We start from the raw sequence: 27,098 nt of genomic DNA on the forward strand, positions 1-27,098 counted from the left end.
TATTGCACTCGGTCATTTTCCAGGTACTTGGCTTTCTCAGCGCTCACAATTTCCCCAAAGTCAATCTCATCTGGTTCATCACATGCTGAAATTATATATGCATTAAATAATTTTACATGATTTAACAAACTTGCTCTTCCAAATAATCCTAAAAATCTAACAAATTTCCCTCCTAAACAATTAGTTCCCACTTTTCTCTAAAGTAGTAAATCAATGCCTGCTACACTCTAATCCACATTACAGATAGTCCTAGACTAATGACTCATTGTTTAATGACCTGCATTGCATTCATGGTCATTTATAATATCCTCCAGTCATGTGACTCTATGTTATGACTAGTTTTGCCAAAAACCAGCACAGATTGCCAGTTTTTGGCAGACCCCTGGCCATAGTGAATTGCTGTTTCTCTTAACAACAATGGATTTGTGTAATGACTATAGTAATTTGGCCGTTAGAAAAAGGTCATAAAATTGTAATGTGAGTTGACCCACTTTAAGACCATAAAATATTATGACAGTGACGAGGAAGCTCCAAGTGGGTCATAACTCAAGATCCAAGTGTAATATATCAGCTTTTCTTGCTGATGCCTAATCTAAGCAAATCTTAAGTATAAGGACATAGAAAGTGGTTGTAAGGCTATCAAATCCCCCCTCCCCACCAGCCTGTAATTTGCCTGTAATTCTGTGGAATTTCATCCTTGCAAGCACTTTCGTTTACCCTATTTGGTCTTGGAGAAATCTTTCCGACAGTTATATGTATTGGATTTTCATGATTAAACCTTTCCCAGTTGCAATCACCCTGTCTTCTTTCCATGTATAATTCATCAACAACATCTAACCAAAAATATTAATAATGTCAACTGTTATGTATTAAGGTTTGAATCTGAGTTAATTGTTTACACCAAGGCCTGCTTTGCAGAGTGAGAATAGAAATCGCTGATTGATTAAACCAGCTGGCAGCCCTCTATTTAAAGAGAGCTTTGCTGGGTTGGTTCTTGCAATAAAGAGCTGTTAGTCACAATACTGTCTCCAGCCTCTTCATTATGAGAACTTAACATTGGCAACAAAGGTAGGATACTGAACAAAAAAATTCACGAACGAAGGCAAAGATCCAGCTCTGCAAGAATGTGAGTGATGTTTTTAACACCTTCTGGAAGGCTAGGAGAGTGGGGGCCGTACGGATCTCTGGAGGGAGTTGGTTCCAAAGGGCCGGAGCCACCACAGATAAGGCTCTTTCCCTAGGCCCTGCCAGGTGACATTGCCTGGCTGACAGGACCTGGAGAAGGCCGATTCTGTGGGACCTGACCGGTCACTAGGATATATGAGGCAGATGACAGTCCCATAGATAATCTGGTCCTAAACCATGTAACCTTTCACCTATCAAATTTGAAAGTAAAAGCCTGATATGGGGTATTGTACTGATGTGTTTTCAGCTAATTTCGCAATTGTAGAAAAAAGAATGCCTTCTATGGTCTCTGTTGACTGAGATCAGTTCCAGGTCTTCTCTTCTTTGACTTTTGTAACCATGATTGGCATTGGCATCCCCCAGTCTCGAAAGATCATGGTATCATGTTCTGGATTCCCCAGAGCATGAAGTCTGAGAGGTTAGTATGGAGGATAGACTGTTACCCAAGCAGCAGATCCCCCCTCTCCACGTCTCTTAAATATTCCAATGGAATGGCAAAGGCCAATACGATGGTTCCAGCTATATCACAGGAGTTATCAGAACATGCCTATACACAGCCATGAACTGCTTCCTGGACTCCGTCTCCGGATATGCCTCAAGCCTTTTCAAATGATGTATATAGCCACAAGGCAATGGAGATTTGCAGTCAGTTTCTCTTCTCCTAGTGGTTAACTAGGGCATCTTTCCTGTCTTGCCATGCTCTTAGAGTACCACATTGCTTGCAGAGACCACCTTCATGATCATTGACCTATTCTAATAGGTTTCATCTGCTCAGTCCACCAGAATTTGTCTTCACATGCTTGGGATATATAAGTCCCTATCTCGCCAAAAGTCAGTGACCCACCGGCTACTCTTAACCTGGTTTGGCCAGACTGTCAAAGCTGTTGCCTGGGGTGTGGCTGCTGCACATGCTAAAGCTACTAGGAGCCACAGATGAGAGCTGAGTGACAGGTGGGGGCCAAAGGTGAACCAGCTGCCCTAAAAGCTGCCCTAAATTAGCTGCTGTAAATGGACATGACATGCTCCTACACCAGAGGTGCTACCCCTCCCTGAGCACCCAATAAACCCCAAAATCTTGATAAAACAGTGATGCATATATGATTGGCTCAAAAAATATGAATATTGAGTATCAACAAATATAGTCTAAGCTACAATGTCTAGTGAAGTGAATATTATCCTCATGTTCTTGTGAAGGATCTGATCACTGTGAATTTAGACTTCCACTGATATATTTGTATTTTTCTTGATGTAAATCCCACTGAGATATATCTTGATAATTTCAAACACTCTGACTTATGAAACCTTAGCTTAGACATGGTACTCTCTTGATTATTATCATATCGAGTTTTTTATTAACTAAAACAAAGACCCTTCAAATGGGTGTGAATTTATAATACTGATGCAAAGTATTTTACTATTCATAAATCAGTTGCTGAAAAATATTTCTTTTATTATTTATTTTGTCCAATACACAATAATACACAATGAAAGTTATAGAGGATATAGTAGAGAAGAAATACGAGATATAGGAAAGACTATAGGACAGAGGACAGAAGGCACTCTAGTGCGCCTATGTACACCCCTTACTGACCTCTTAGGAATCTGGAGAGGTCAACTGTGGATAGTCTAAGGGTAAAAATGTTTGGGGTTAGGGGATGATACTATAGAGTCTGGTAAGAAGTTCCACGCTTTGACAACCCGATTACTAAAGTCATATTTTTACAGTCAAGTTTGGAGCGGTTAATATTAAGCTTGAATCTGTTGTGTGCTCTTGTGTTGTTGTGGTTGAAGCTGAAGTAGTCTTTGACAGGCAGGACATTGTATTTGAAGTTCTGATACTTTTTGCCGATGTGTAGGACAGATCATTTGCTGGTTGAGATTTGGAGTTGCCATGTGTTGGACGAGTCAGAAACTGAGTCTAGGTCTTTTTGTAGAGTAGTTGTGCTATCAGTGGTGTTGAAGAGTTTTACATCGTCTACAAAAAGAAATGGTTGCTTGTGATGAGATCGCAAAGGTCGTTGATGTAGAGAATGAAGAGTGTAGGTCCCAGTACGCTACCTTGGGGGACACCACTTTTAACAGGGATGGGTGTGGATATGGAGCTTCCTATTTTTCAAATATTGTATTTGAAAAGAGGATTTGAATTATAAATCTATGATATTATTAAAGAATCTGGCATTACAAATTTTCAGAAATCCACAAGAGAAAAATGAAACTGTTTGCACTTTCTAAAAGTAACTTCCTTTAAAAGAATGCTAGAAGACAATGTTTGCCCCCTTGATTTATCTTTGTCTTAATTTACTGTTTTGAGAAGAGAAGCCTGGCCAGAGAAGAAAAGCAGCAACGAGGAGCAGCCAGACCTTCATAGGTCTTCAGGTAATCTCCCAATCACTAAAAATCAGTTCCTTAGTTTAGCTATTTCAATTAATTTGTCTGAGCTACTATCATCCTTTCCACCTTTTTTCTTATTGCTTTGGTTTTTGTTAGGAAGCTTGTGAAGAGGAAATAGTACTGGAATAAAAGTGTGATCTTGATAGCTAAATGAGAACTTCATGAGACTATGAACTTTGTGTTGTGCTGATAACAGTAAACAAATTACCGGTAAGCAATTGTTCAACGTTTCAGGCAGTGCTTCCAGATCATCAGAAGAAACATAAACTGTACTTTCATTCCTGTGTTGATCAATTCTGAACTTCAGTAGCAGCAGTTTACAACAAAATTATTATACATTGCTTTTATGAAAGTTCTTGGTCATGGAAAACATTTTTCAATGGCTTAAAACTGTATTTTTATTGTAAAACATCCAGAGTGACTCAGATAAAAAGGGCAGTGTAGATATCCAATTGTTTTCTTAAATTATTCTGGAATTTTATGATCTTCAGCTATTTGCATTTAAACATTAGCCAATCGTTGATACCTGTTGTCCTCCTCCCCTCTTCCCATACACAATACTGTATATCTAGGATTGGGTTGCACTTCAACAAATGTCTAGAAGGTCAAAATATTATGAACTCCCAAGGAGAGAAGATAGGGAATAAGACATTGCTTCCTTATCAGTAAGACAGAATCTATCTTTCTCCTTTTATTAACCAGAAAAACTACCTTTTACAAGGAAAAATGTTATTTTATGTTTCATTTCCCATTCCCCTCTTTTGGTTTTTTTTAAGAAATATGTTGCAATATTTTAAATTATTTTCTTAAATTCAAATATTTCATTTTTATAGATGTGTATATGAATATTTTTTGCTACAATTTACATCTAATTTGTATGAAAAACCAACATATATTATTATCTTTCTTGTGCAACTTGAGTCAAAAAGAACCCCTCATTTTTCTTTAATGTAAACCAGGAGTCCCCAACCCCTAGTCCATGGACTGGCATGGACCATGGCATGCCAGAAACTGAGCTGCGCAAGCAAGTGAAGGCCCAACTACGGGGTGCAGGCAGCAGGTAAAAAAATGTCCCCTCCGAGTTGTGCAAAAACTTTGATCCAGATTTTGTCCCTGGTGCCCAAAAGGTTGGTGGCCACTGATAAAAACCAGTATTTACCTCCTCCAGGTCCTGTAGAGGAAAAGTGAATGGCTCTGGATAACAACAACAAGAGCTATTACAGTAAAGTAATGAATGCAATAATGTGTCAAAGATTCCTCAGAGGAATATTTGAGAAATCTTTCCTAGCATTTCTCTGTAACTTTCACGATGGACATCCTATTTCGAAGATGTTCTGGAAGGCTGCAATTGCCTCACAGTGGACTTGTTAAATAAAATGGAGATCCAGGCATATTTGGATAGCACATTAACAAATGTCAAGATAAACTTTTTTCCATGGTTTTCCTTAGAAAATTTGGAGGCATCTATGGGACCAGATTAAACTGACGGACTATGTCAGTCACCACTGTTTTATTTCTAGCAAAATTAATTCTCATAGGCTTATGAAGAATGTAATCATCTTTTCCTATAAGTCATCGTGTTTTCTTCCCTCCTGAAAAAGGGATTTATACCACCATAATTCCCCTTACACAAATAATGTTCATACTTCATTCTAATGAAACATCACTGACAAATCATTGTTATTTCTCTTTAACATATGATTTTATTAGTATTTCAGAGTTGAGAGGGCATAAATAGAACCTAAGAAAAAATTCCCTATAGTCTAGATCACAAAAATCTTCAGATTTGAGGTTGGCTGTGATTGCCACCAGTATAGAGGTTGTCCTCAACTTACAACGCTTCATTTAGTGACCCTTCAAAGTTACAATGACAAAGATGACTTATAACCATTTTTCACAGTTATGATCTTTGGGGCATCCCCAATATCACATGACCAAAATTCATGTGGATGGATGGATGGATGGACGGACGGACGGACGGACGAACCGACAGACAGACAGGCAGGCAGACAGGCAGACAGGCAGACAGGCAGACAGGCAGATGGATTAGATGCACCAGAGTATAAGATGCACCTTAGTTTTGGATGAGTAAAATAGGGAAAAAATCTGCCTACCAGACATTTATCTGGTTAGCATCCTTAATCTGGTCAGCTTCAGCACATTATTTGGAGAGAGTAACAATGAAAGTGTTTGCAACCAGGTAAGAGCTGGGAAGATTGCTAGCACCTTGTTATGGCTAGAAAGAAACATTGGGAGCAAGTAGAGCAATGAAAAAAAGCCTGCAAAGACTTAGGGCTTGAAAAACATTATTTGCAGGGACTAACAATGAAAAAACCTGCAAGGTTAGAGCTGGAAAGATCATTAGCACCTAATTAGGGCTGAAAAAAAAGCTTTGGGTGAAAAAAAGCTACATTCAGAGTATGAGACACACCCAAACTTTCAGCCTCTTTTTAGGGAGCAAAAATGTGCATCTTATACTCCAAAAAATATGGTAGATATATAGAGGTAGAGATAGAGATAGGGATAGAGATAACTTGATATCACATACACACACACACAAATGGCCCATTGGGAAATGATACTTTTCTATGTATCCTGACGCAAACATAACTAAGATAGATATTAAAATTTCAAACCTTTGACTTAGGAAGAATCATTTTCTTGGCACAGTAAATTACAGACACTACAGGCTTGGTTCCTATAGTATCAGTGTTTTAAAAATAACCTCACTTGGAGGGAAGAGAGAAAAATTGGGACAAAGTTTAGATGCTACAGTGCTGATAGCATATTATTGGTTAAAATATGATAGAATTACTTTCAATAAATGCATTCCATTTTTATACCTGTTCTACTGTTATACTTTTGAGAATATTTTTGTTTACAAATAAAATAAACCATTAAGTACAAATACTTTAATGAAATCAAACAGTGAACTTTCCATTTTACTTTTAAAGTAGCATCATTAGACCTGGCAATTATCTGGTTATTATCATATCATGTCCTGAAACAAAGTTCCTCAAAACCAGTGTGAATTTGCAATACTGATTAAAATATCTTGCTATTCAGAAATCAGTTGCTAAAATTATTGGATTGGAATTATAAACCTATGATGTTCTTAAAGAATCTGGCATTACAAATTTCCAGAAAGCAACAAATGAAAAATGGAACTCTTTCTTTTTGCTAAAAGTATCTGTTCCTTAATGAATGCATCAGAAATTATTTTCTTTAGTAACGCTTTGATTTCTCTTCTTAACTTACCATTTTGAGAAGAGCAACCTGGCCAGAGAAGAAAAGCAGCAACCAGGACCAGCCAGCCCTTCATAGCTCTTCAGGCAATGAAGTTTAGAGGTTTGGCTTTGTCAGCTGATTTCTCCTAGCTATTATTATCTCTTCCTCATTTTATGTTTGTTTGCTTGTTGTCAAAGAAACCAGGAAGAGGTAGTATTACTGGAATAAGAATATGATCTTGACAGGTAACAGAGGACTCCACAAGAATTTTGTGAACAAAGAAATCAAGCAATAGTTTAGTTTTTCAGACAGTCCTTCCATCTCTTCAGAAGAAAAAATCACCACTTGCGTTCCAGGTTTTAATAAATTATGAGTCTTCCCTAAATCTTCAATAGCAGCAGCTAACAGCAAAACTATTTTACAGGACATTTATGAAAACTTCTTGGTAGGTTCCTCATTCTTCAAGGTCTTAACACTGTATTTTTATTGTAAGCCATCCAGAATCAATTCATTAAGATGGACTGTGTTGAAATTTGATCAAAAATTACATTTGATATCTATTTTGTATTTATGATATCAATAATAGGAATCACGTGTTGCAGATATCCAATACAGTTTTTAACTAAATCTGGAGTTTTACAAACTTCAGCCAAATATAGTTAATCATTATCCAATCATTTGTTTCAGAAGAAAAATACCTCCACTTCCATTCCAGTGTTGAGCAATTCTGAACTTTTCCAAGGTCTTCAGTAACAGTCGCTAACAAGAAAATTACTATATATGACTTTTATGAAAAATTATTGGCAATGGAAACCATTTTCTCATTCTTTCATGTCTTAAAACTGTATTTTTATTTTATTACAAATCACCCAGAGTGAATGGGCAGTGAAAAGGGCAATGTAGAAATTTGATGATAAATAAATAAAAATTGATATCTGTCATATGTATTTTATATTTATAGAAATCTTGAGTATATAGATATCCACTTTTTTTCTTAAATTATTCTGGAGTTTTACAATATTCAGCAACAATTAATTAAACATTAGAGAATCATATCAGGGAAGCTGTTTGTACAATTTGCTACATGTTGTTTTTTCACCAAATACCTCAAATCTAGGATTAGTTTGCACTTCAACAAATATCTAAAAACTCAAAATACTATCAATTCCTGAGAAGAGAAATTACTTACTTATCAGAAGGATACAATATCTATCCTCCTTTTATTAATAAGGAAAATTCATCACTAAAGGAAATATGAGATTTTTCTGACTTAGTTCAGAATGTTTGTGATTCAAAATGTGACATGCTTTCTCTCAAAAAAATTACTTATTGACAATAAAGGATCCTTCTTTAGTAATTGTAAAATTGCTCAGCTAGCTAATCAGCAGTGTGTGTGTGGGAGCATCCTTCTGATTGGAGAGCACTAAATACTCCCTCGGTAGAATTTCTAAAAGTAAATAAAATATTTAAAGTCTTCCTGTTAAGATTGGCTAATGATTAACTACATTTATACAGACTAGAGTTTTGTTTATATAATGCACCCTTCATATGTATTGATCTACAGATCACCTCCCTTGACTTGGGTTGCGATGTATTTATGTCGCAATTAAATACCCTACTCATTGAGCATTTTGTGAATCCTATTAAACAATATATGGACATAGGCTTCCTTAGATGGCTCCCTTTATTAACCTTTGCCTCCACTATCCCCATTTTACAGGGAGGGGAATTTACCATCCAGTGTCAGCCATTTTTCTTTGTATCTTCATGGCTGCCAGACTTGGTGCATGGACATGCTGTGGGAAATGGGAAAGGGGTTGGATGACGATGGGGCGAGTCATAACAAAATTATTTCCCTGAGAGTCAGGGATGTTCAGTCTGCATCTGGAGAGACATGACTGGACAACAACCCCAGTTAGGATGGTGATCTGATTAGGCCAGGTGATGGACATGTGGGTGTAGGGAAAGGGACTTTGACATTCTTTTGGGAGGGGGTGAGGAAAACCAGGGAGACTTTCAGATCTCAAATGCATCGATATGATATCTCTAATAAAAAATGAACTTTGAGAAAATGTCTGCCTTGGAGTCTTACTTGGTTGGGGGTGTTACTTGGAACCCTGACATCCACCTTCTTCCCCCTAATATGGTAAGACCTCTTCAGGTGGTATCAGGGGAATAGCTCCTCTCACAACTATAGCTTTCAGTGTTTTCCTGTCACATTTCTTCTTCTGAGGTTTATACATCTCTGAATTGGGAATGCAACCTATTTTTCTTTTACCTAGACATTCCTGCATTCTGGAGCTCCAAAAAGCTTTGGTCTTTCTTGCTGGTCTTCTTACATGGATCCGTCTGCATGGTTGTGACATTTGCCATCATTATATCTTGAGCAAACCCCTCTGCTAAAAGAGGTCCTGAGAAGGAAGGAAGAGCAATCACAGTCCAATGCCTTCCTGCAGGAGTTCAATATTGGGTCATCAATTTTATATGTACATATATCCCTGCTTGCAGCTTCCTTCTTCCTTTCTTCTTCCCCTTCTAATTATTTCTCTTCTCTGCTAGAACCCCACACACTTCCATACCACATTTCTGGATTCCAATCATGGGAGTTAAATTCAGCTAAATGGCACTAAACCAGGGGGACTTCCAATGTTTCACGAAGTTCCATCTTTACAGCATCACTGTGTCATATGATTTGATTACCTATATACCGTGCAAGCTTCCCACAAGTAAAATCAATTGGAAGCCAGCAGGAGTTTGGAAGACACATTCATGGTCTGACTCATGAAAAATTAGTTATAGAGCTTATTTCTTAATCTGGTATATCTCATCTCTCTTGCAACTTTTGCAGCAACTATCTGGTCAATTTGGTTTTTCTTCTTCACCTCTTGCAGAACAGAGAGATTAAATAAACAAGTTATTCTTTCTGAACTGCTTTTCTCCCAAATGTAGCCCTTCTCTAAAAAGTGCAAACTACAATTAACTAGTTCAGTTTTGTTGTCTTAGTTGATTGGAACCATTCACCTGACCCTGCTACTGATGCCTTAATCAGCTTTCAGTTAAAGGCTTTTGTTTGCCTATGAAATGATTCATGAGTTGCACTAAGTCAGTGATGGCAAACCTTTTTTGGTTCACGCACAAAAATGTATGTGTGTGGGGGGGTGCTAGCCCACACATCTTCCCATCTCCCCACATGCACAAATCTCCCCAGCGCTGCCCCCCCCCACGTGCATATGCACAAGCCTGTCTGAAGCCTGGTAGGTGAAAAAAATTGCCCAATGGACAAACCAGAAGTTCAGAAAAACACTTCCAGTTTGCTGTTGTGCAGTTTTTTGCACTATGGAGGGAAGTCCCTCTGCAGTGCAAAAAAAGGCACACATTTGGAGCTTCTAGGGCTGCTAGGCAGTGGGTGTGGCAGGTACCTTCGCTCCTGCCTCAGTAGCTGAGAAGTCCCCAACGTGCAGCAAGGATTCCAGCCATCCTGAGGAGGTGGAAGGGGCAGTGAGCCAGGTCAAGGTCTCCCTGTGCTCCTCACGCAGCTACTAGCCCACATATGTTTGGCTCCTGTTCCTCATTTGCTTTTCTGAGACAGACTCACTGAGATGACAGAGCCTCCCCGTTCTCCCTTCCTTTCCCCTTTGTATCAAAGCAGCAAGTATTCCTGGGAGTCAGCAGACAAACAGGAAGGACGAAATTCTTAGCCCGAGCTAAGAAAAACTTCCCAAGTTCCCCAGAGAAGAAGCTTAAAGTTATGCATTGTTTTTTTAAAAAGTCCTCCTGTCACACATGTGTGTGTGCGGGCTCCCTCCCTCCCTCCTTTCTCCCTTCTCCCTTTCTCTTATTGGCTTTGCAAGGATCTTTGTAATCTATGGCTTCAGCTTGATACCCTGGGCTGAAATTGTAAATCCAAGTCAGAGCAGTGTGGGGGGAATTAGAGAAAGGAAACTCAAGTCTAGATAAATTATTGAAAATAAAATAAAATAATAAAATAAAATAAAATAATAAATAAAATGAAATGAAATGAAATGAAATGAAAATAAAAATAAAAATAAAAAATAAAAATAAAATAAAATAAAATAAAATAAAATAAAATAAAATAAAATAAAATAAAATAAAATAAAATAAAATAAAATAAAATAAAATAAAATAAAATAAAATAAAATAAAATAAAATAAAATAAAATAAAATAAAATAAAATAAAATAAAATAAAATAAAATAAAATAAAATAAAATAAAATAAAATAAAATAAAATAAAATAAAATAAAATAAAATAAAATAAAATAAAATAAAATAAAATAAAATAAAATAAAATAAAATAAAATAAAATAAAATAAAATAAAATAAAATAAAATAAAATAAAATAAAATAAAATAAAATAAAATAAAATAAAATAAAATAAAATAAAATAAAATAAAATAAAATAAAATAAAATAAAATAAAATAAAATAAAAAAATAAAATAAAATAAATAAAATAAAATAAAATAAAATAAAATAAAATAATAAAGTTGCGAAAACTGTTGCACTTTTCCTTCTCCTCTTTCTCCTTTGCTTATGCATTGCCATCACTACAGGGCTGCCATCAGTGAAGGGATACCAAATTTTTTACTACCACACTGTGAGTGGTAACATGCAGGAAGCCCTGCATTTTCTTTCAATATCTTTCAGTGCAAATTGGGTGCTCTGGGATGGAGCTCCATTTCCACTACCCCACACCTGGCTGCCATGCTCCTGGCCATCCTTCTCCCCCCCCCCACCACCAGGGCATCTCTTTTTCTCCATGTTTGCTGATGTGCAGCCCGACTACAATGCAAGAACAGCGGAAAACTCAGCAAAGAGTTGATCAGGAGAAAAAGGAGGAGGGAAAAGTCCCCAGTAGCCTGGTCCCTCAGCTGTGGCTGCTGGGGCTTTCCTCTCATGCAAAGGAATGAGGAAGCTGCTGTGCACATGGGTGTATGAAGTGAAGGGCTACCAAAATTTTTACTACCACATTGAGGCCATGGCTTATGCAGGATGCCCTGCATTTTCTTTCCACATCTTTCAGTGCAAATTGGGTGCTCTGGGGTGGAGCTCCATTTTCACTACCCCACTGCATTCCCCCGCATCTGAGCAGCAGCCCACCCCTGGGCGTGTGTGTCAATGTGGAGGCGCATGTGGCAGACTGAATTGATATCATGACAAATTCTAGCTCATTTTGTCTTAAATAACAGCTTTTGAAGGAATGTGGTTTGGGAAGGCCTGTTCCAAGTTCTAAACTTTATCTTAAATTTTAATTACTTATAGTTATATAATTTCATACTGCAATAACAAACAATCAAAGCAAAGCAAAACAAAAACAAGTATAGAAATTCCTCTGGGTGAACCTATATCAGATTCTGATCATCAAAGTACATTTGGCGATCTCCGGAGCAACATAAAGAGCACCAGTTTCTTCCTGGATTTTGGATTAGACTGTAAACTGAATTATTAAATGTTTGGCGGCAAAAATGATTAACAGATTTTTAATATATTTTTTTAAAAGTACTTAACTCATCTATATGTAAAAAATCAATTTCAATTATCTATTGTCATTGCTTTAAGATGGGGTACTGATTCAGGTTAATCAAATGTTAACAATTATATATATATGACAGTCTTGGTATATTCGGGTTTCTTCCCATGTAGGATTTGGAAATTTCTGGCGACGTTTCGATGAGGTCCCACTCGTCATCTTCAGGCTGGTGTTTCTGTCTTTGTTCTAGGGTGAACACAGTGAGACCTGAGCTGCCTTCCTTCTATAAATACTGGTGGCTGGGTGTGGTTTGATGGCTCAGCAATTGCCTCCTGTGTAGAAACTTCCTGGTAAGTCAGTGGGGTAACACCTGGGGTCGTTGATGTAGCTGAGGTATGCTGATTAGTTAATGGTTGTTGATTAGGCGTGATATCCTGAGTAGTTGGAGCTTGCAGGCTACTTGATTGTTTTGCAATGTGTGTTCTGAGTCTGGTTTCAGTTTTTATGGCTGGGTTACGTTTCAGGGCTGGTTTCCAGATGTCTGGTAGGTGGGAGGTATCATCCCGCTTGTTCATATTTTGGGGATGTTTTTCTATCTCTATGTTTTTCAGCCTGATGATGGTGAATATGATTTCACCGAAACATTGCATAGACATGCAAAATATTACACGGGGCAAAACCCGAACTCAGAACAATCTACATATATATTTATATATATATAAATCATCTTGAGTGAGGAATGTAGAACTATTATAATATAAATTTATAAATATATTTTTAAAAATTCATCTTGAGTGAGGAATATATTATAATAGTTAATCCTTAAATAGAACATCCTTAAAGATGGTTCTATAAACTTGTTTTTAAATGTTATCATTTTCCCAGTAATTTCAGTTGGTAAAATGTCTTTTACAAAGTAGGCCTTCATTTTGGATCCACCGTTTATATTTGTATACAATCCAGCTTCATGTGTCATATGAAAGAGAATGATATATTATTTCAGACATTCATCTTCTGGTTTTAAGGATGCTGTATATGTCCTGTTGTTCATGAACTTAGATCTGTAAAATAAAATGTGAACAGTAAGTAAGAAATAAATTTGCAACTGTACATTTTATGTAATTATATTTTTTAAACCCCATTTATTTGATCTGTAGCTGAAAGCAGCCTGCAATCATTTTAATATATCAATCTACATGAGCAAGCTGATTCTGAAAGTCAGTATCACCATTTTTAAAACAAATGGTTAGTGGCTCAGCGCAACAAAATTAATCAGTGAGCACCGTAAAGATTTCAGTAGAAAGTAAGTAATTCTTAGTTTGCAGGATAACTCTGCATTCCCTCTGCCAGGAGTTTGTTCCTGACAAGCTCAAAGTTGACCCAGCCATCCATCTTTCCAAGATTGGTAAAATGAAATCCAGGATTGTTTGGGACAATGTGCTGATTGTGTAAACTGTTTAGAGAGAGCTGTAAAACTCTATATAACTCTAGAGTCTATAACTCTAGGTGGGGTTTTTTGCTGTTGCTAACATAAACAGTTACTAATTTAGTTAATTTTATTTTTTGTTCTGGTCTTGTGACCTCTGTTAGGTATTTATAAATATGCATGTAGACATATCTGTAAGGGAATAAATTGCATATTGAAGTTCAAAGAGCAGGGTACTATTTCAATATCAATGTAATGAAATAAATAAGTAAAGTGTATGAGTGTTCATTTGGAAATGCCCGACCGGCGGCTTAAACCGCCAGTCGAAATTGCCTCCAGAGCAGGGGGACGCTGTTGGCGGCTCCACGGAGCCCCAAACTTCTGGTTTCTGGTGAAAATGGAAGTTCGGCTTTTGGAAGGACGCCAGGATGGCACACTGCATGTTGGGTGCAAGAGGAGGTCCTAGATTGCCCTATTTAAGGGCGATCCGAACAGGACCTCCTTCTTGCTTTGGCTGCCTCTGGAATTGAACAGAAGGCTTTCTGTTCACTTCGAAGATCAGACCATGTGGCGAGGCCTATCGAGGCCTCGCTTCAGGTTTAATTTTGCAAGTCAGAGGCAGGCTGGCCTCTGATTTTCTTTGGGTTGCTGCCAGGAATTCATCTTTGGGGAGTAGGCTTAGCCTACTTCCCATTGTGGTGGGGAGGAAGCCTTACCCCCCCCCCGCAACACCTCCCCCCTGGCACCCACCCCTACTTTAGGGCTGGGCCAGGGCGGGCTGGTAGGGGCTGACTAACAAGGGTGGGAAGGGCTTTCACCCCCCCATCACCTCCCTCCCACTTTGGGAGGGGGACTCAGGAATGGTAGCAGGGGTGGTGGGCCATCACAGGCCCCCCTTTTATGGGATAAGGGCCTCGGTGGTGCAATGGTTAGAGGGCAGTACTGCAAGCTACTTTAGGGATTTTAATTTAGGGATTTTAATTTAGTTGAGCTGTTTAACAGGGATTTAGCTAATTTTTCCCCTTTTACGGCCCCAGGACCCCCCATCCGGGAGGCTTGGGTGATTTGGGCCTGCTCTTTCAAGGCCCATTAGCTAGCAGGTTTTAAAAATTTTTAAAGTTTTTTCCCCCTTTTGGGGACCAGCTTCAGCATAGCCCCCAAGCGGCAAGCTTCCACCCAGGGACCCCTGGGATCTCGCCCCAGTAGGACACGGGCTCCTTTGGTGCGGGCTAGGGAGGCGAGAGAGGCAGCTCCTACCCCCTGGGCACGGGCCCCTTCTGAAAACCGGGCCACGGTAGGCCCTGTTGCCAGTGTGGTGTATGAGAGAGAGAGAGAAAAAGGAGGGGAGAGAGAAAGAAATCAAGAGAGAGAGAAAGTGAGAGAGAAAGAAAGCAAGAGACAGAGGGGGAAAGAGAGAGGGAGAGAAAGAGAGAGGGAGAGATAGAAATAGAGAGAGAGAAAGAAAACAAGAGAGAGAGGGAAAGAGAGAGAGGGAGAGAAAGAGAGAGGGAGAGATAGAAATAGAAAGAGAGAGAAAGGGAGAGAGAGAGAGGGAAAGAGAGAGAGGGAGAGAAAGAGAGAGGGAGAGAAAGAGAGAGGGAGAGATAGAAATAGAGAGAGAGAGAGAAAGAAAGGGAGAGACAGAAAGAGGGAGATCGAGAGAGAGGGAGAGAAAGAAAGGGAGAGATACAAAGAGGGAGAGAGAAAGAGAATGAGTGAGAGAAAGAAAGAGAGAGAAAGAGAAAGAGGGAAAGAGAAAGAAAGAGAGAGAGAAAGAGGGAGAGATAGAGGAAGAGAGAAAGGGGGATAGATGGAAAGAGTGTGAGAGAGAGACAGAAAAAGAGAAAAATGAGAAAATGATGGAGAGAAAACGAGGGAGAGAAAAATGAAACAAATGAGAGAGAAGAATGAAAAGAGAGAGGGAACAGAGAAGTGGAGAAGAAGGAGGGAGGGAGGGAAGGAAGGAGAAATGGAGGGAGTTTGTTGATTTAAGTTTAAATTTACTTGTTAATAAAGAAGTATAAATTACTTTATTACTTAATTACTTAATTACTTCTTCTTTATTTTAAATATTGTATTTGTTCCCATTTTGTTTTTTACTTTAAATAAGATATGTGCAGTGTGCATAGGGATTTGTTCATAGGGCTTTTTTATAGTCCGGCCCCCCAACAGTCTGAGGGACAGTGAACTGGCCCCTGTGTAAAAAGTTTGGGGACCCCTGTGCCACACTGTTATTTTATTAAACAATACTACACCAATTGGTTCAGAATACTTTTTTCCTTGTTTTCCTCCTCTAAAATCTAGGTAATTCTTACATACCAGTGTGTTTTATACACCAAAAAATAGGGTACATAGAATTAAATAGTATATTTTGGATGTTCAGTAATAGTAGATAGATTTATAGCAAAGATATTGGAAATCTTCACTGACATATTGCAATACATTTTACGGAGAAATCCCTGAAGTTTTTACATTGCAGTGCCTCTCTCTACCTAATTAATTTTTCTTTGACTACTGAAGTTACTTGGATGAGCAACTAACTGTCTCATATTAATAAAGTTTGGTCCCCTTGCCATGATTCAATGTTTAGACAGGATACAACTACACTGACAACAATTAAAGGATTGTCTTATTTTAAGACTTCTGTAGCATCGTACAATTGTGAAAGTATTTGAAGCACAGACCTAATTCTTTTTATGCAAATGCTATCATTCATTCACACACACAACCACATTGAAGTTTTAAAAATATGTTACATACAGTGAATTGTTTTAGTTGCAATATTAAAAGGTATTATCACATAATTTTGATATTTACCACCCTTTTCTTTATTTTACTGTTCCTTAATAATTGCCATTTATCTATTCATTTATTGTATATTTGCATACTGCCCAAAACAATTTATGCTGAGCCTTAGATCGTATTTGGAGACAAACCTAAATCCTCTTTGCAGATCAAAACACATCTTTCTGTCTTCAAAAATAAGAAAAAAAATATTTAATTGTTAACAAACTTCATCTAAAATATTTTTCTTCAAATCAGAAGTCACCTTTTTATTGAAATATTAAACAGATCTAAGTAATAGAAGGCATTAAGTTTAATAAATAAATGACAGGCACATAGGCACAACTATATGTATATACATAAACTTTACTTTTACCCCCAGTCACAGCACAATTCCCTGTAGAAATATGAATCTCTTTTCCTTCCTGCTGCTAAATTATCACAAATTCTCATTTAGAAATCCATATATATATATGTGTGCATGCACACACAGACACACACACACACACATTGTGTGTGTATGTGCATGTATACCTGTGTGCACATATACAGCATATGTGTGCATATATACAGCATGGTAAGCAATTTCACATCAGGCAATTTTAGTTGACCTTCCTAAAACTTACCTGGCTGGATACATCTTGGAGCAGGTGACCACCCATATTTTGTGCAAGTAATTGTTGATTGCTGGTTTGCAGGAGAATATCCGCTATCACAAGTAAATGTAATGTTGTCACCTTCTATGTACTTGTTCCGGAAGTTATAAACAGTACGGCCATAATAAAAACGTACATAAGGATCACATCTTTCTAAAAGCAAAAAAGAGCAACATGGTTACATCATTTATGGTTCTTGGAAGGCTATTCATACTCCGCATGATATCTAATTCAGAGAGATGACAAGGTGTGAAGAGAAGAGAAAGCTGATGAAGAAGAACCCTATTTTGCAGAAGAGACGGAGTAATGACACGGACACAAGAGCTGGATTTAAACTGGGTCATTTTTATTAAAATAAATTAGCATAATTTATTCAACTAAATTAGCATAAATTAACATATCTAACTATGACCCAAACAATGGACCTGCAGGGTCAAACAATTGCTTCCGGGGCGGAAATGACGTAGCAATAAATATTCCTGGGCAACATATGGGCGTATCTCGATGCTAGTCCAGGTGAGGGACCACTCCCTCACCTGAGACCCTGCCATGCACTTGCATGAGGGGGGTCCCACCGGCTAACCCCTACCCGGGGGCTTCAAGGTGCGGGACCCAAAGACAGGTTCCCCCCAACTGCTCAGGTAGCCCCCACCACGAGCTTGGAGAGAACCTGTCAATCATCCCCAAAGGTGCCCAAGGGAGAACGCGCAGTTGCTAAACCACCACCCATTTTTCCGCCCCTAACCTGCCACGGAGCGGGGGGCCGCCGAAAGAGGCTCCAAGAGCAGACAGCCACGTGTCTGCTCTTTTGACGTGGTCCGGGCGAAACAGGCCGAACCCGGACCTGCACGCCCTTTTATAGGGCTGGCAAGCCCCGCCCGGCCACGTCAGCAATCAGGCCACACTGGCCTGATTTTCGGCCGAAGTCTCGCAATCTCGCGAGACTTCAGCCGAGATCCAAGATGGCGGCTGCCATGTGTCCGTGCCGTCCCGACCCTCCTGCAGAAGGCACCGGCCGGTAAGTCTGCCGGTGCTATTTCTGTTTATATTTTATCAAAGACTCAGCTTTTATCTCTATCATTTAAGGCTTTAGTACACATCTTTTGCAAACTGTAGGCTCCAAAATAACCTTTAGAGTCTCTTGAGAAGAAGAAGAAGAAGGGACAGAAGTGTAAACATCAGCCTAGCAGACAAAACAACCCACAAACAGGCTGACATCTCTGTAGGATGTTACTTCATTAAGGTTAAAGTAAGATCAGGACAGCATCTGACCTGTTTTGTTTGTACTTGGCAATATCTACTACAAAGGGGAAGAATTACTTACTGAAACACTTTACTTCTGGGACATAACGGGAACTCCTGCATGTTGCTGTTTGCCATGTTTCCTTGTTTGCAGGCAGAAAACCATCAAAACAATAAAACTGAATTGATTGTCCCTCCCATTTTGGAAATGGTTTGTAATATTCAAGATGATCGGTCATTCTTCCATTTTCTATATCTATATAATCACATCCTTTTCCTGAAGAGAAGGCATAGGGGGGAAAAAAAGTAAGGCACTCCCCAAATTCAGAATATTCTATCAATTCATTTGCTTTGCTTTATTCTGTGCTAGCATCAAAGATGAACCTGTTATTAAATGTTATTGTTTGCTCTAGTGCAATATCAGAATCAAATCTGAATTTCTGCCTTGGATCTAAAGAGAGAACAGAGAGTGAAAATGAGTGATGCGATAATAAAAGGCCCTTATTTCTTCTGTTTACAATCTGTGAGGTCTGTGAGGAGAATGGAATGATATTGATTTGATGTCTTCAATCTTATACTGTAAAATGGGACTGAACTTCTTTCTACTTCCCCGTTTTATCACTGCACTGGGATTTATCAAGCATTATGATTCTTGCTATTATTGTTATTATTATTATATTTTCATCCTGCCTTTTCATAAATGAGTCAATGAGCAAATATAGCTATACTTCAGAGGTTCAGTCGGTTTACACCAGGTTAGGCGAACCTATAGTGGCAACCTGCCTAGGCAATCCCATCCTATATCCCATCCTATATCACTGTATTTTTTATATTGCATGCATGTCTGGATGGTTCATGTGAGCGAATTGCCATGTTGTTTGTTGTTACACAAATGTGCAGATGGTGCAGTTGAGCGAATTGCCGTGTTTTGTGCTGGCGCACGCTTGCATGGATGTGGATAGTACACGCACACTCACATTTAAGTTGCTCACATTTCAGTTGTTACAGTATGTTAAGCTCATCCCTGCTATATTTCTACCTTCTACCTTCTATTTTCTGTACCACAAGCACCCTGTGAGGTGAGTACACTTTAGTGGCTACATCTACAGGCTAGGACTAGAGAGGTTTACATTCAATTTCCCCCCACATTAAACAGTTTGGTAACCTTGATTCAGCAACTGGATATAGAAGCAGGATAAAAATTTAAGCAAAAACAAAAATACCCCACCAAAAAACTCTTCAAAGTATCTTTTTCTGAAGACTCTATTCAGATAATGATATTACTATAATACTAGATGTCATATCTCATTGCGATTTAGAATTCTTTGTTTTGAGAAGACTTACAAATTCCTTTGAGTTACAGATTTTGTGTTCAGTGATAGTTATGCAGGAAATGTGGAGCATTTTAGGAATGTGCTTCTGGAGCTTAATTACTAGGCCACCTTCTGGCTAACTTGTTTTTTCTTTCATTGTTTCACCTTTCCTCTTTAAGAGTTTTTGTTTGTTTGTTTGTTTAATGTTTTGGCATTTAATGTTTTGGCATAAAATCTGTTTTTGCATCAGAATTGCAAAGAATACCCAGATCTCTGTTTAATTTCACTTTTAGAAAAATCAATATTGGCTGTGTTTGGACACAGATTTAAGAGTGTTTAGATAGTTTACAGCTTTTGACCTTAATAGAGACTGGAGTGTACTCATTGTGTTTCTCAAGTATTTGTAAATAAGTCAGGACATGAGACTCCGGTGTTTCCATTTTTCTAGATTGAGACAGTTTAACTTTTACAGTCTTTTTATTTCCTTCTTTAAAACTATTCATTTCGTTCCTGCAGCCACTTCTGTTCAAACATTTTTGGTGTTCAGGTTTTCTGTTCTGCCATTTCAGTCCTATTCCTTCCACCAAGAGCCTCGGTGGCATAGTGGTTAGAGTGCTGCAAGCTACTTCTGCTGATCACCGGCTACCAGCAGTTTAACAGATCGAATCTCAGTAGGCTCAAGGTTGACTCAGCTTTCCATCCTTCCAAGATCAGTAAAATGAGGAACCAGATTGTTGGGGATAATATGCTTACTCTCTGTAAACCACTTAGAGAGCGCCGTAAAGCACTGTGGAGCGGTATATAAATTTAAATGCTATTGCTAATGCTATATTCCTCATTTAATGAAAGTTAAGTTCCTCAGTTTATGATTTTGTTTCACTTGTTGCAATCATTCTATTCACATGCCATGAAAATGGTATTTTTTAAATTTCTTCTAGTACTTCAATAGCTATGCAGTCTATTTATGTTGCCTCAATAGACAAGGAGTTTTTGTTTTTCCTGGGATACTATTAGCTATCTTCCACAGTCTTTTTGATTAGGGCTGCCTAAGTAACTATAGAAGGATTTTTTTTGTGTACAGTCAGATTACACTTTGTTTTGTCAAGCATACAACAAACCTGGCATCATGTACCTGAAAAGGGCAGTTTCATGAATATCTGATCCTGAATGGCCCAGGGTCACCCTATCACTGAAAAGTGTAAGAATTTCACCTAATGTGAGCAGTTAACGTGGCAATTACTTTTATCTTTTTGGCTCTCCTTATCTCATATTCCATATATCACATAGAAATACAGTGTTCCCTCGATTTTCGCGGGGGATGCGTTCCGAGACCGCCCCCAAAAATGTCGAATTTCCACAAAGTAGAGATGCGGAAGTAAAAACACCATTTTGGCTATGGACAGTATCACAAGCCTTCCCTTAACTCTTTAAACCCCTAAATTACAATTTCCCATTCCCTTAATAACCACTTACTCACCATTATTACTGGTACTTACCATTGAATAAGACACTTAGTGATCCTGATATTTATAAACATAATTATTTATTAACAATAATTTTTTTTTTGTTATTTATTTGCAAAAATTATTAGTTTGCCGATGACGTATGACGTCATCGGGCGGGGAAAACCATGGTATAGAAAAAAAAACCGTGAAGTATTTTTAATTAATATTTTTTGAAAAATCGTGGTATAGGCTATTCATAAAGTTTGAACCCCCGAAAATTGAGGGAACATTGTACCATAATTTTCTTACTGCATTGTTGTTTTGCATACTCTGCAATATACTTCAAACTACACTTGCCACTTTGTGACAGCTTCCCTTTGCAAGCTGGAATGAAAAATCCTGAGCATTTCTTCTAGACTAAAACTAATAAACATTTGTTCCGAAGTAGCACCATTGGTAGATTGCTAGGCAGGAAAATGGTCAGGATCTTCAATAATCACCCCTTCTTCCTTCCAGACTTTGTCAAGTAGTTTATTTTTGTATGGACATTAATTAATAGGACCCCTAAAAGTTCAGTTCAGTCCCTACAGTCTTCAGATGACTTTATGAGTGACTGGTTAGGGATAGCATGGAGCACATTTTCTATACTGTATAATGCTATTATTCCATTTTTATATTGTTTTTCCTTATTTTATTGTGGAACAATTTTATGATTATTATAAAAGACTTTAGGATTGTTTTTAATGAAAAAATTACAGTAATCATACTGTAACTTCTGATAGCTATAAAATATTCTCCTACTACCATAATTATCTCACTTCATCCACCCAAGTATAAGAATATTATTCATAAACAATGAAGAAATTTCTGCTCTAGAAAGAAAGTTCATAGGAAAAGTTGCTTACGTTTACAGACAGGAAGAGGGACCCAGCCAGTTTCTTTGCATATGGAAGGCTTTCTCAGGCTTTCAGAGACAAACCCTTCATTACATGTTATGTCAATTTTTTCATTGTACATATATTGAGCTCGTCTAGGTAGAAAATGGCCATTTGTCACTTCTGGAGGGAAGCACGTAATTTCTATGGAGGAATATGAATAAAAATAGGTGGTCAACCTTTAACCAATAAGAACATTTATCTGCTCCTGATCCTTGGGAAATTCTCAATAGGTGAAGAAAGATTAGTTGATTGCAAATTACTTTTCATCATTTATCAGCCAGTTCTTTACAGCCATTTATCAACCATGGATAAATTATGAAATACATGGGGCAGCGTTCCCTGTAAGCTGCGTGCGTGAGCATGTGCGTGCCCCAAAATACTCCCCCGCAGCCTTTTTCACAGGCACGCAATCCCCATCCCCCTGCCAGCCCGCGGGGGGGAGGTGCCGGCAGTAGAAGGGAAGGGAGCCATGGCCGCCCCTGCCTCCCCACGGTGCCTCCGGCCAGTGTTCTCTCTAAATTTTTTTGGGGGTGGGCGGAAAAGTATAGTGTCTGAGCGGCAGTCCCTTCGGGACTGGGGAACACAGAAATAATAATAAAATTTCCCTCTCGGCTTCTGGGCAGGTTTGGAAAACTCTGAGTTGATGATGATTTTTAAGTGAGCGATTGCTCACCTGCTCAGCTTAGAGGGAACTATGCCTCCGGCCCCCTCGGCCTTTCGGTGCTGCCCCCTGCCCACCCGATCTGCCCCCTCTGCTCCTCCGCCGCCTCCTGCCTTTGGGCGTGGCTCCTCCTGCACCAGGAACGCATGCCCTGCCCGTCTCACAGTCCCTTTGCCAAAAGCACTTTTGTCCTGGGCTCTCAGCAAGGGGGTTGCAGGAGAGGCAGGGCAGGCGTTCTCACAGCAGAGGCCAGCGAAGGTGATATTCAATGTCGGGGGTGTGCAGGCGGTTGCGCATGCTTCCTATCCCCCTGACAGCCCCCTCGGAACATTCAAAATAAGATAAACCTTTGCAGGCGAAGGCTTTTCTTGTTTTGAGTGTTCCGGGCAGACTGGCAGGGGGGTGGGGAGTGCGCGCAACTGCCTGCGCACCCCCGACATTGAATATCACCTTCACCGGCCTCCACTGTGAGAAGAATGGAGAGAGAATGAGAGAGAGTGAGAGCAACAGAGAGAAAGAGAGAGAGAAAGAGAGAAAGGGGGGAGAGAAAGAAATAGCAAGAGAGAGAGAGAACAAGAGAGAGAAAGAGTGTGAGGAAGAAAACAAGAGAGAAAGAGTGAGAGAGAGAGAAAGCAAGAGAGAAAGAACACAAGAGAGAGAAAGTGAGAAAAAGAGAGAGAGAGCAAGAGGGGGAGAGAAAGAGAGAGAGAAAGAAAAAGAGAGATGAGAGAGGAAGGAAGAGAGTGAGAGAGAGGAAGAAAGCAAGAGAGAGAGAGAGAGAGAAAGCAAGAGAGAGAGAGAAGAGTGGAAGGAAGAGATAGAAAGAAATGATAGAAAAAAGGGGGGGAAAAGAGAAATGAGAAAATGATTGAGGCAGAGAATGACAGGAAAGAGAAACAGAGAGAGAAGTGACTCTTGATTTAAAACATATGGTAAAAGCACTTAAATAATAACAGAGCGGAAAAAACCCAGCCCTCACCTGTTTTTATTAATAGTTATGTTTTTGGTTTTGCTGGTTGATTTAGTTTTAATAGTAATGGATTTTGGGTTTTTTAAATTATTAATTTCTTTTAATAAAAAAGAAGGGATTGTTTGTTTGTTTGTCTGTCTGTCTGTCTGTCTGTCTGTCTGTCTGTCTGTCTGTCTATCTATCTATCTATCTATCTATCTATCTATCTATCTATCTATCTATCTATCTATCTATCTATATATATGCCGCCCAGTCCCAAGGGGACTGCCGCTCAGACACTATACTTTTCCGCCTACACTGAAAAAAAATTAGAGGGAACATTGACATGGGGGATCCTTGCCCTAAGACTATTTTGCTCTTTTCTCAATTTTCTGCTTAGCAGAATACAGTGGAGTGGAACAGAGCAGAACGGAACATATAATTCTTTTATATTATATATATTTTTTGAAAATAAATTTATTGAATATATACATTAAAAACAGGGTACAGAAAAGCAAAAGGGATATATATAATATACATTCTAACATTTACAATTTACTTATATAGTACACGTAGGTGGGGAGGGAGAAAAGAAGAAAGGTAGGGGGTTGGGGAAGAAGGGAAAGAGATATAAGGGGAAGGGGGGTAGGAAATTGGAGCAAAAGGGGAGTGGTAAGAAGAGAAGGCCAGCGTTAAAGCTGGGTCTTTCATGATTTGCGGCCTGTGATTTGAGCCCATAGTTGGTGTAAATTTCCCTAAAGTTTTATCCATATGTTTTTGATGTAATTGTTAGTGCCAATATGTATCAGTGGTTTAAGGATTTGTTTTCTTTGTAATTTTAAAGTTCGTGTCGATCGATGTTTACAGTTTGTCGTTTCAATTTGATGTTATGATTTGTGATGTAGGTTGCTAGTTTTTCAAGATGTTTTTGTTGGATATTTTTCTTGATGGATAATTTTTAAGTAATTCCTTTTTTTTAACCAGAGGTACCATTTGTCCCATGCTTTGTAGAAATCTGTCTCATCCTTGTTTTGCAGTTCCATTGTTAACTTGGACATTTCTGCACATTCCATTATTTTAATCAAAAGTGATAGAACGGTTGGGTTTTTTTCTTGTTTCCAGAATTGTGCATACAAGATCCTTGCAGCTGTAATAATGTGAATTATAATATATCTGTTTTCTTTACTAAGGTTTTGTCTTATGATTCCTAATAAAAATGGTTCGGGTTTTGCATGGATGGTCTGAGAAGTAATTTGTTCTAGCATAGTTTTGATTTTATACCAATATTTTTGGGTGGTTTCACATGTCCACCAGATGTGGTAGTATGTACCTGGTTTTTCCCTGCACTTCCAACATAGTGGTGATAGGTTTGGATACATTTTTGCAAGTCTAGCAGGTGGCAAGTGACATCTGTAGAACATTTTATAACGATTTTCCTTATATGAGGTTGCCATCGTTAGTTTATAGTTAACAGTCCAAATTTTTTCCCATTCGTTTAAATAAATTGTGTACCCAAAATTTTGTGACCACGCTATCCTAGTTCCTTTAACTATTTCTTCTACAGCATCGTGTTGGAGGAGGATATTGTATATGTTTGATATTTGTTTTTTTTTGTGGACCAAAAATTATCTTATCAAGGAGATTGTTTTTTTGAAAACCTAATTTGTTCTTATCTTCATTATATTTTGATTTAATTTGTAGGTAGTGTAACCAATCTACTTTAATACCTTTTTCCATTATCATTATTTTCATTTAACAGTTGGTCGTATGTTATAATTTTGTCAGGGGTTAATGCATTCAGGTATATAATTGCTTCTGTTGGGGAAATCCATTTTGGGATACAGAGATAATGGTTTTTTAATAAAGTGCCAGGTGTTGATTAAGGTTTTTCGAATGTAGTGTGATCTGAAGTATGTTGGTATTTTATCTATGTCTGCCATCAGAAACTTGTGCCACCCGGATTGAAGGTCATAGCCTTCAAGTGTTAATATTCTAGAATTTTTAAGTGTTATCCATTCTTTCAGTAAATTTGCAATTGAGGCATGGTAATATAGTTCCATGTTTGGTAACCCAAATCCACCTCTTGACCTATGGTTTGTAGGTCTAAGTTTTATTCTGGCCTTTTTTTTTGTCCATATAAATTTGCGAATTTTTTTGTGTAAGTTTTTGAAAAGGTCCTGTTTAATTTAATGGGTGCAGTTTGGAAAAGGTATAAAAATCTAGGGAGTATATTGCTTTTAATTACAGCAATTTTCCCCATTATAGAAAGTGGGAGCTTCGACCATCTGCAAAAATCTTTGTCCATTTCATTAATTAGTTTATCATAATTGTCTTTCTTGATAGTGCTGCGATTTGCGGTGATCCATAGTCCTAGGTATTTAACTTTTTTGGCGGTTTTGATGTTAGTAGATTCCTCTAGTTTCAATATCTGCTGTTTTGTCATATTTTTTGTTATCATTTTTGTTTTTTCTCTATTGATTTTTAGACCGGCAATCTCTCCAAATTTATTTATTTCGTTACTTAAAATAGGTGCAGATTTTAAGGGGTCTTGTACAATGAACACCATGTCATCAGCAAATGCTTGAAGTTTATAGTGTTCATTTTTAATTTTTAGTCCTTGGATTTCCTTGTTGTGTCTTATTTTATTTAGTAGAACTTCTAGTGCGAAGATAAAGATCAGGGGGGCTAAGGGACAGCCCTGCCTCACTCCTTTTTTTATGTTTATTGTTTCTGTCATGTCATTGTTTATCAGTATTTTGGCTGTTTGTATTGAGTATATAGTTTTAATGAGTTCTGTAAATTTATTACCGAATTGCATTGACGCTATTTGTGTTGTGAAGAATTGGCAGTATAAACTATCAAAGGCTTTCTGTAAATCTACGAATAGGAATGCTACTGGTTTATCTATGTTTTTATCGTAATATTCTAAAGAGTCCAAAATAATCCTTGTGTTCGTTGCTATGTTTCTTGCCGGAAGGAAGCCATTTTGGTCTGTATGCATTCTAACAGTTAGTATTTGTTTAAATCTTTCAGCTATGATGGATGCAAAGATTTTATAGTCTGAATTAAGCAGGGATATTGGGCGATAATTTTGAATGTAAGCCTCATTCCAAGAGGAAGGAAGTTTTGAATATAAGCCTCATTCCAAGAGGAAGGAAGTTTTGAACCTTCGAGGATTTCATTAAAAAGAGGTAACATTATAGGCTCCAGGATTTCTTGAAATTGTTTGTAGAATTCTGCAGGTATACGGTCTGTGCCCGGGGTTTTATTATTTTTTTGTTTCATAATTGCATTGATTAGTTCTATTGATGTTATTTTGTCATTTAGCATATCCTGATCTTCCTTATTTATTTTTTCTGTGTTTTCTAAGCTCTCGAATAGTTTATTTATTAG

General features: G+C 38.1%; 2 protein-coding genes and 2 long non-coding RNA genes across 11 annotated transcripts in view; 1 reads left to right on the top strand and 3 right to left on the bottom strand.

The window, feature by feature from the left end:
• The window catches only part of LOC139155478 (complement factor H-related protein 1-like), a 71,466-nt gene extending 64,522 nt beyond the window's left edge, over positions 1 to 6,944 (bottom strand). For 3 of the 4 annotated variants that reach the window (XM_070730618.1, XM_070730617.1, XM_070730616.1), the window contains exons 1-2: positions 6,835 to 6,944; positions 1 to 85 (exon numbers count right to left, since the gene is read on the bottom strand). The exon at positions 1 to 85 is cut by the window's left edge and continues 89 nt beyond it. In XM_070730618.1, the coding sequence (XP_070586719.1) occupies positions 1 to 85; positions 6,835 to 6,898 (149 nt within the window). In that variant the 5' untranslated portion in view covers positions 6,899 to 6,944. Of the gene's footprint in view, positions 86 to 3,487; positions 3,567 to 6,834 lie in introns of those variants that run through there. The other variant, XM_070730619.1, reaches the window with a different exon arrangement.
• The window catches only part of LOC139155481 (uncharacterized), a 53,525-nt gene extending 45,561 nt beyond the window's left edge, over positions 1 to 7,964 (top strand). Inside the window, exons 3-6 of one of the 2 annotated variants that reach the window (XR_011557076.1) lie at positions 3,497 to 3,561; positions 3,673 to 3,786; positions 4,536 to 4,636; positions 7,492 to 7,964. This is a non-coding gene — a long non-coding RNA (uncharacterized lncRNA). The remainder of the gene's footprint in view (positions 1 to 3,496; positions 3,562 to 3,672; positions 3,787 to 4,535; positions 4,637 to 7,491) is intronic. The other variant, XR_011557077.1, reaches the window with a different exon arrangement.
• LOC139155477 (uncharacterized) overlaps positions 1 to 27,098 on the bottom strand; it is a 297,390-nt gene that overhangs the window by 169,791 nt on the left and 100,501 nt on the right. The window lies entirely within an intron of this gene.
• Positions 12,042 to 27,098, bottom strand: part of LOC139155482 (complement factor H-like) — an 85,417-nt gene continuing 70,360 nt past the window's right edge. For all 4 annotated transcript variants that reach the window (XM_070730629.1, XM_070730628.1, XM_070730626.1 and 1 more), the window contains 4 exons: positions 22,063 to 22,236; positions 18,482 to 18,676; positions 17,128 to 17,310; positions 12,042 to 13,352 (listed from right to left, as the gene is read on the bottom strand). In XM_070730629.1, coding sequence (XP_070586730.1) covers positions 13,339 to 13,352; positions 17,128 to 17,310; positions 18,482 to 18,676; positions 22,063 to 22,236 — 566 coding nt within the window. In that variant the 3' untranslated portion in view covers positions 12,042 to 13,338. The remainder of the gene's footprint in view (positions 13,353 to 17,127; positions 17,311 to 18,481; positions 18,677 to 22,062; positions 22,237 to 27,098) is intronic.

Source organism: Erythrolamprus reginae, unplaced genomic scaffold, assembly GCF_031021105.1.
Source record: "Erythrolamprus reginae isolate rEryReg1 unplaced genomic scaffold, rEryReg1.hap1 H_21, whole genome shotgun sequence".
NCBI lineage: Eukaryota > Metazoa > Chordata > Lepidosauria > Squamata > Dipsadidae > Erythrolamprus > Erythrolamprus reginae.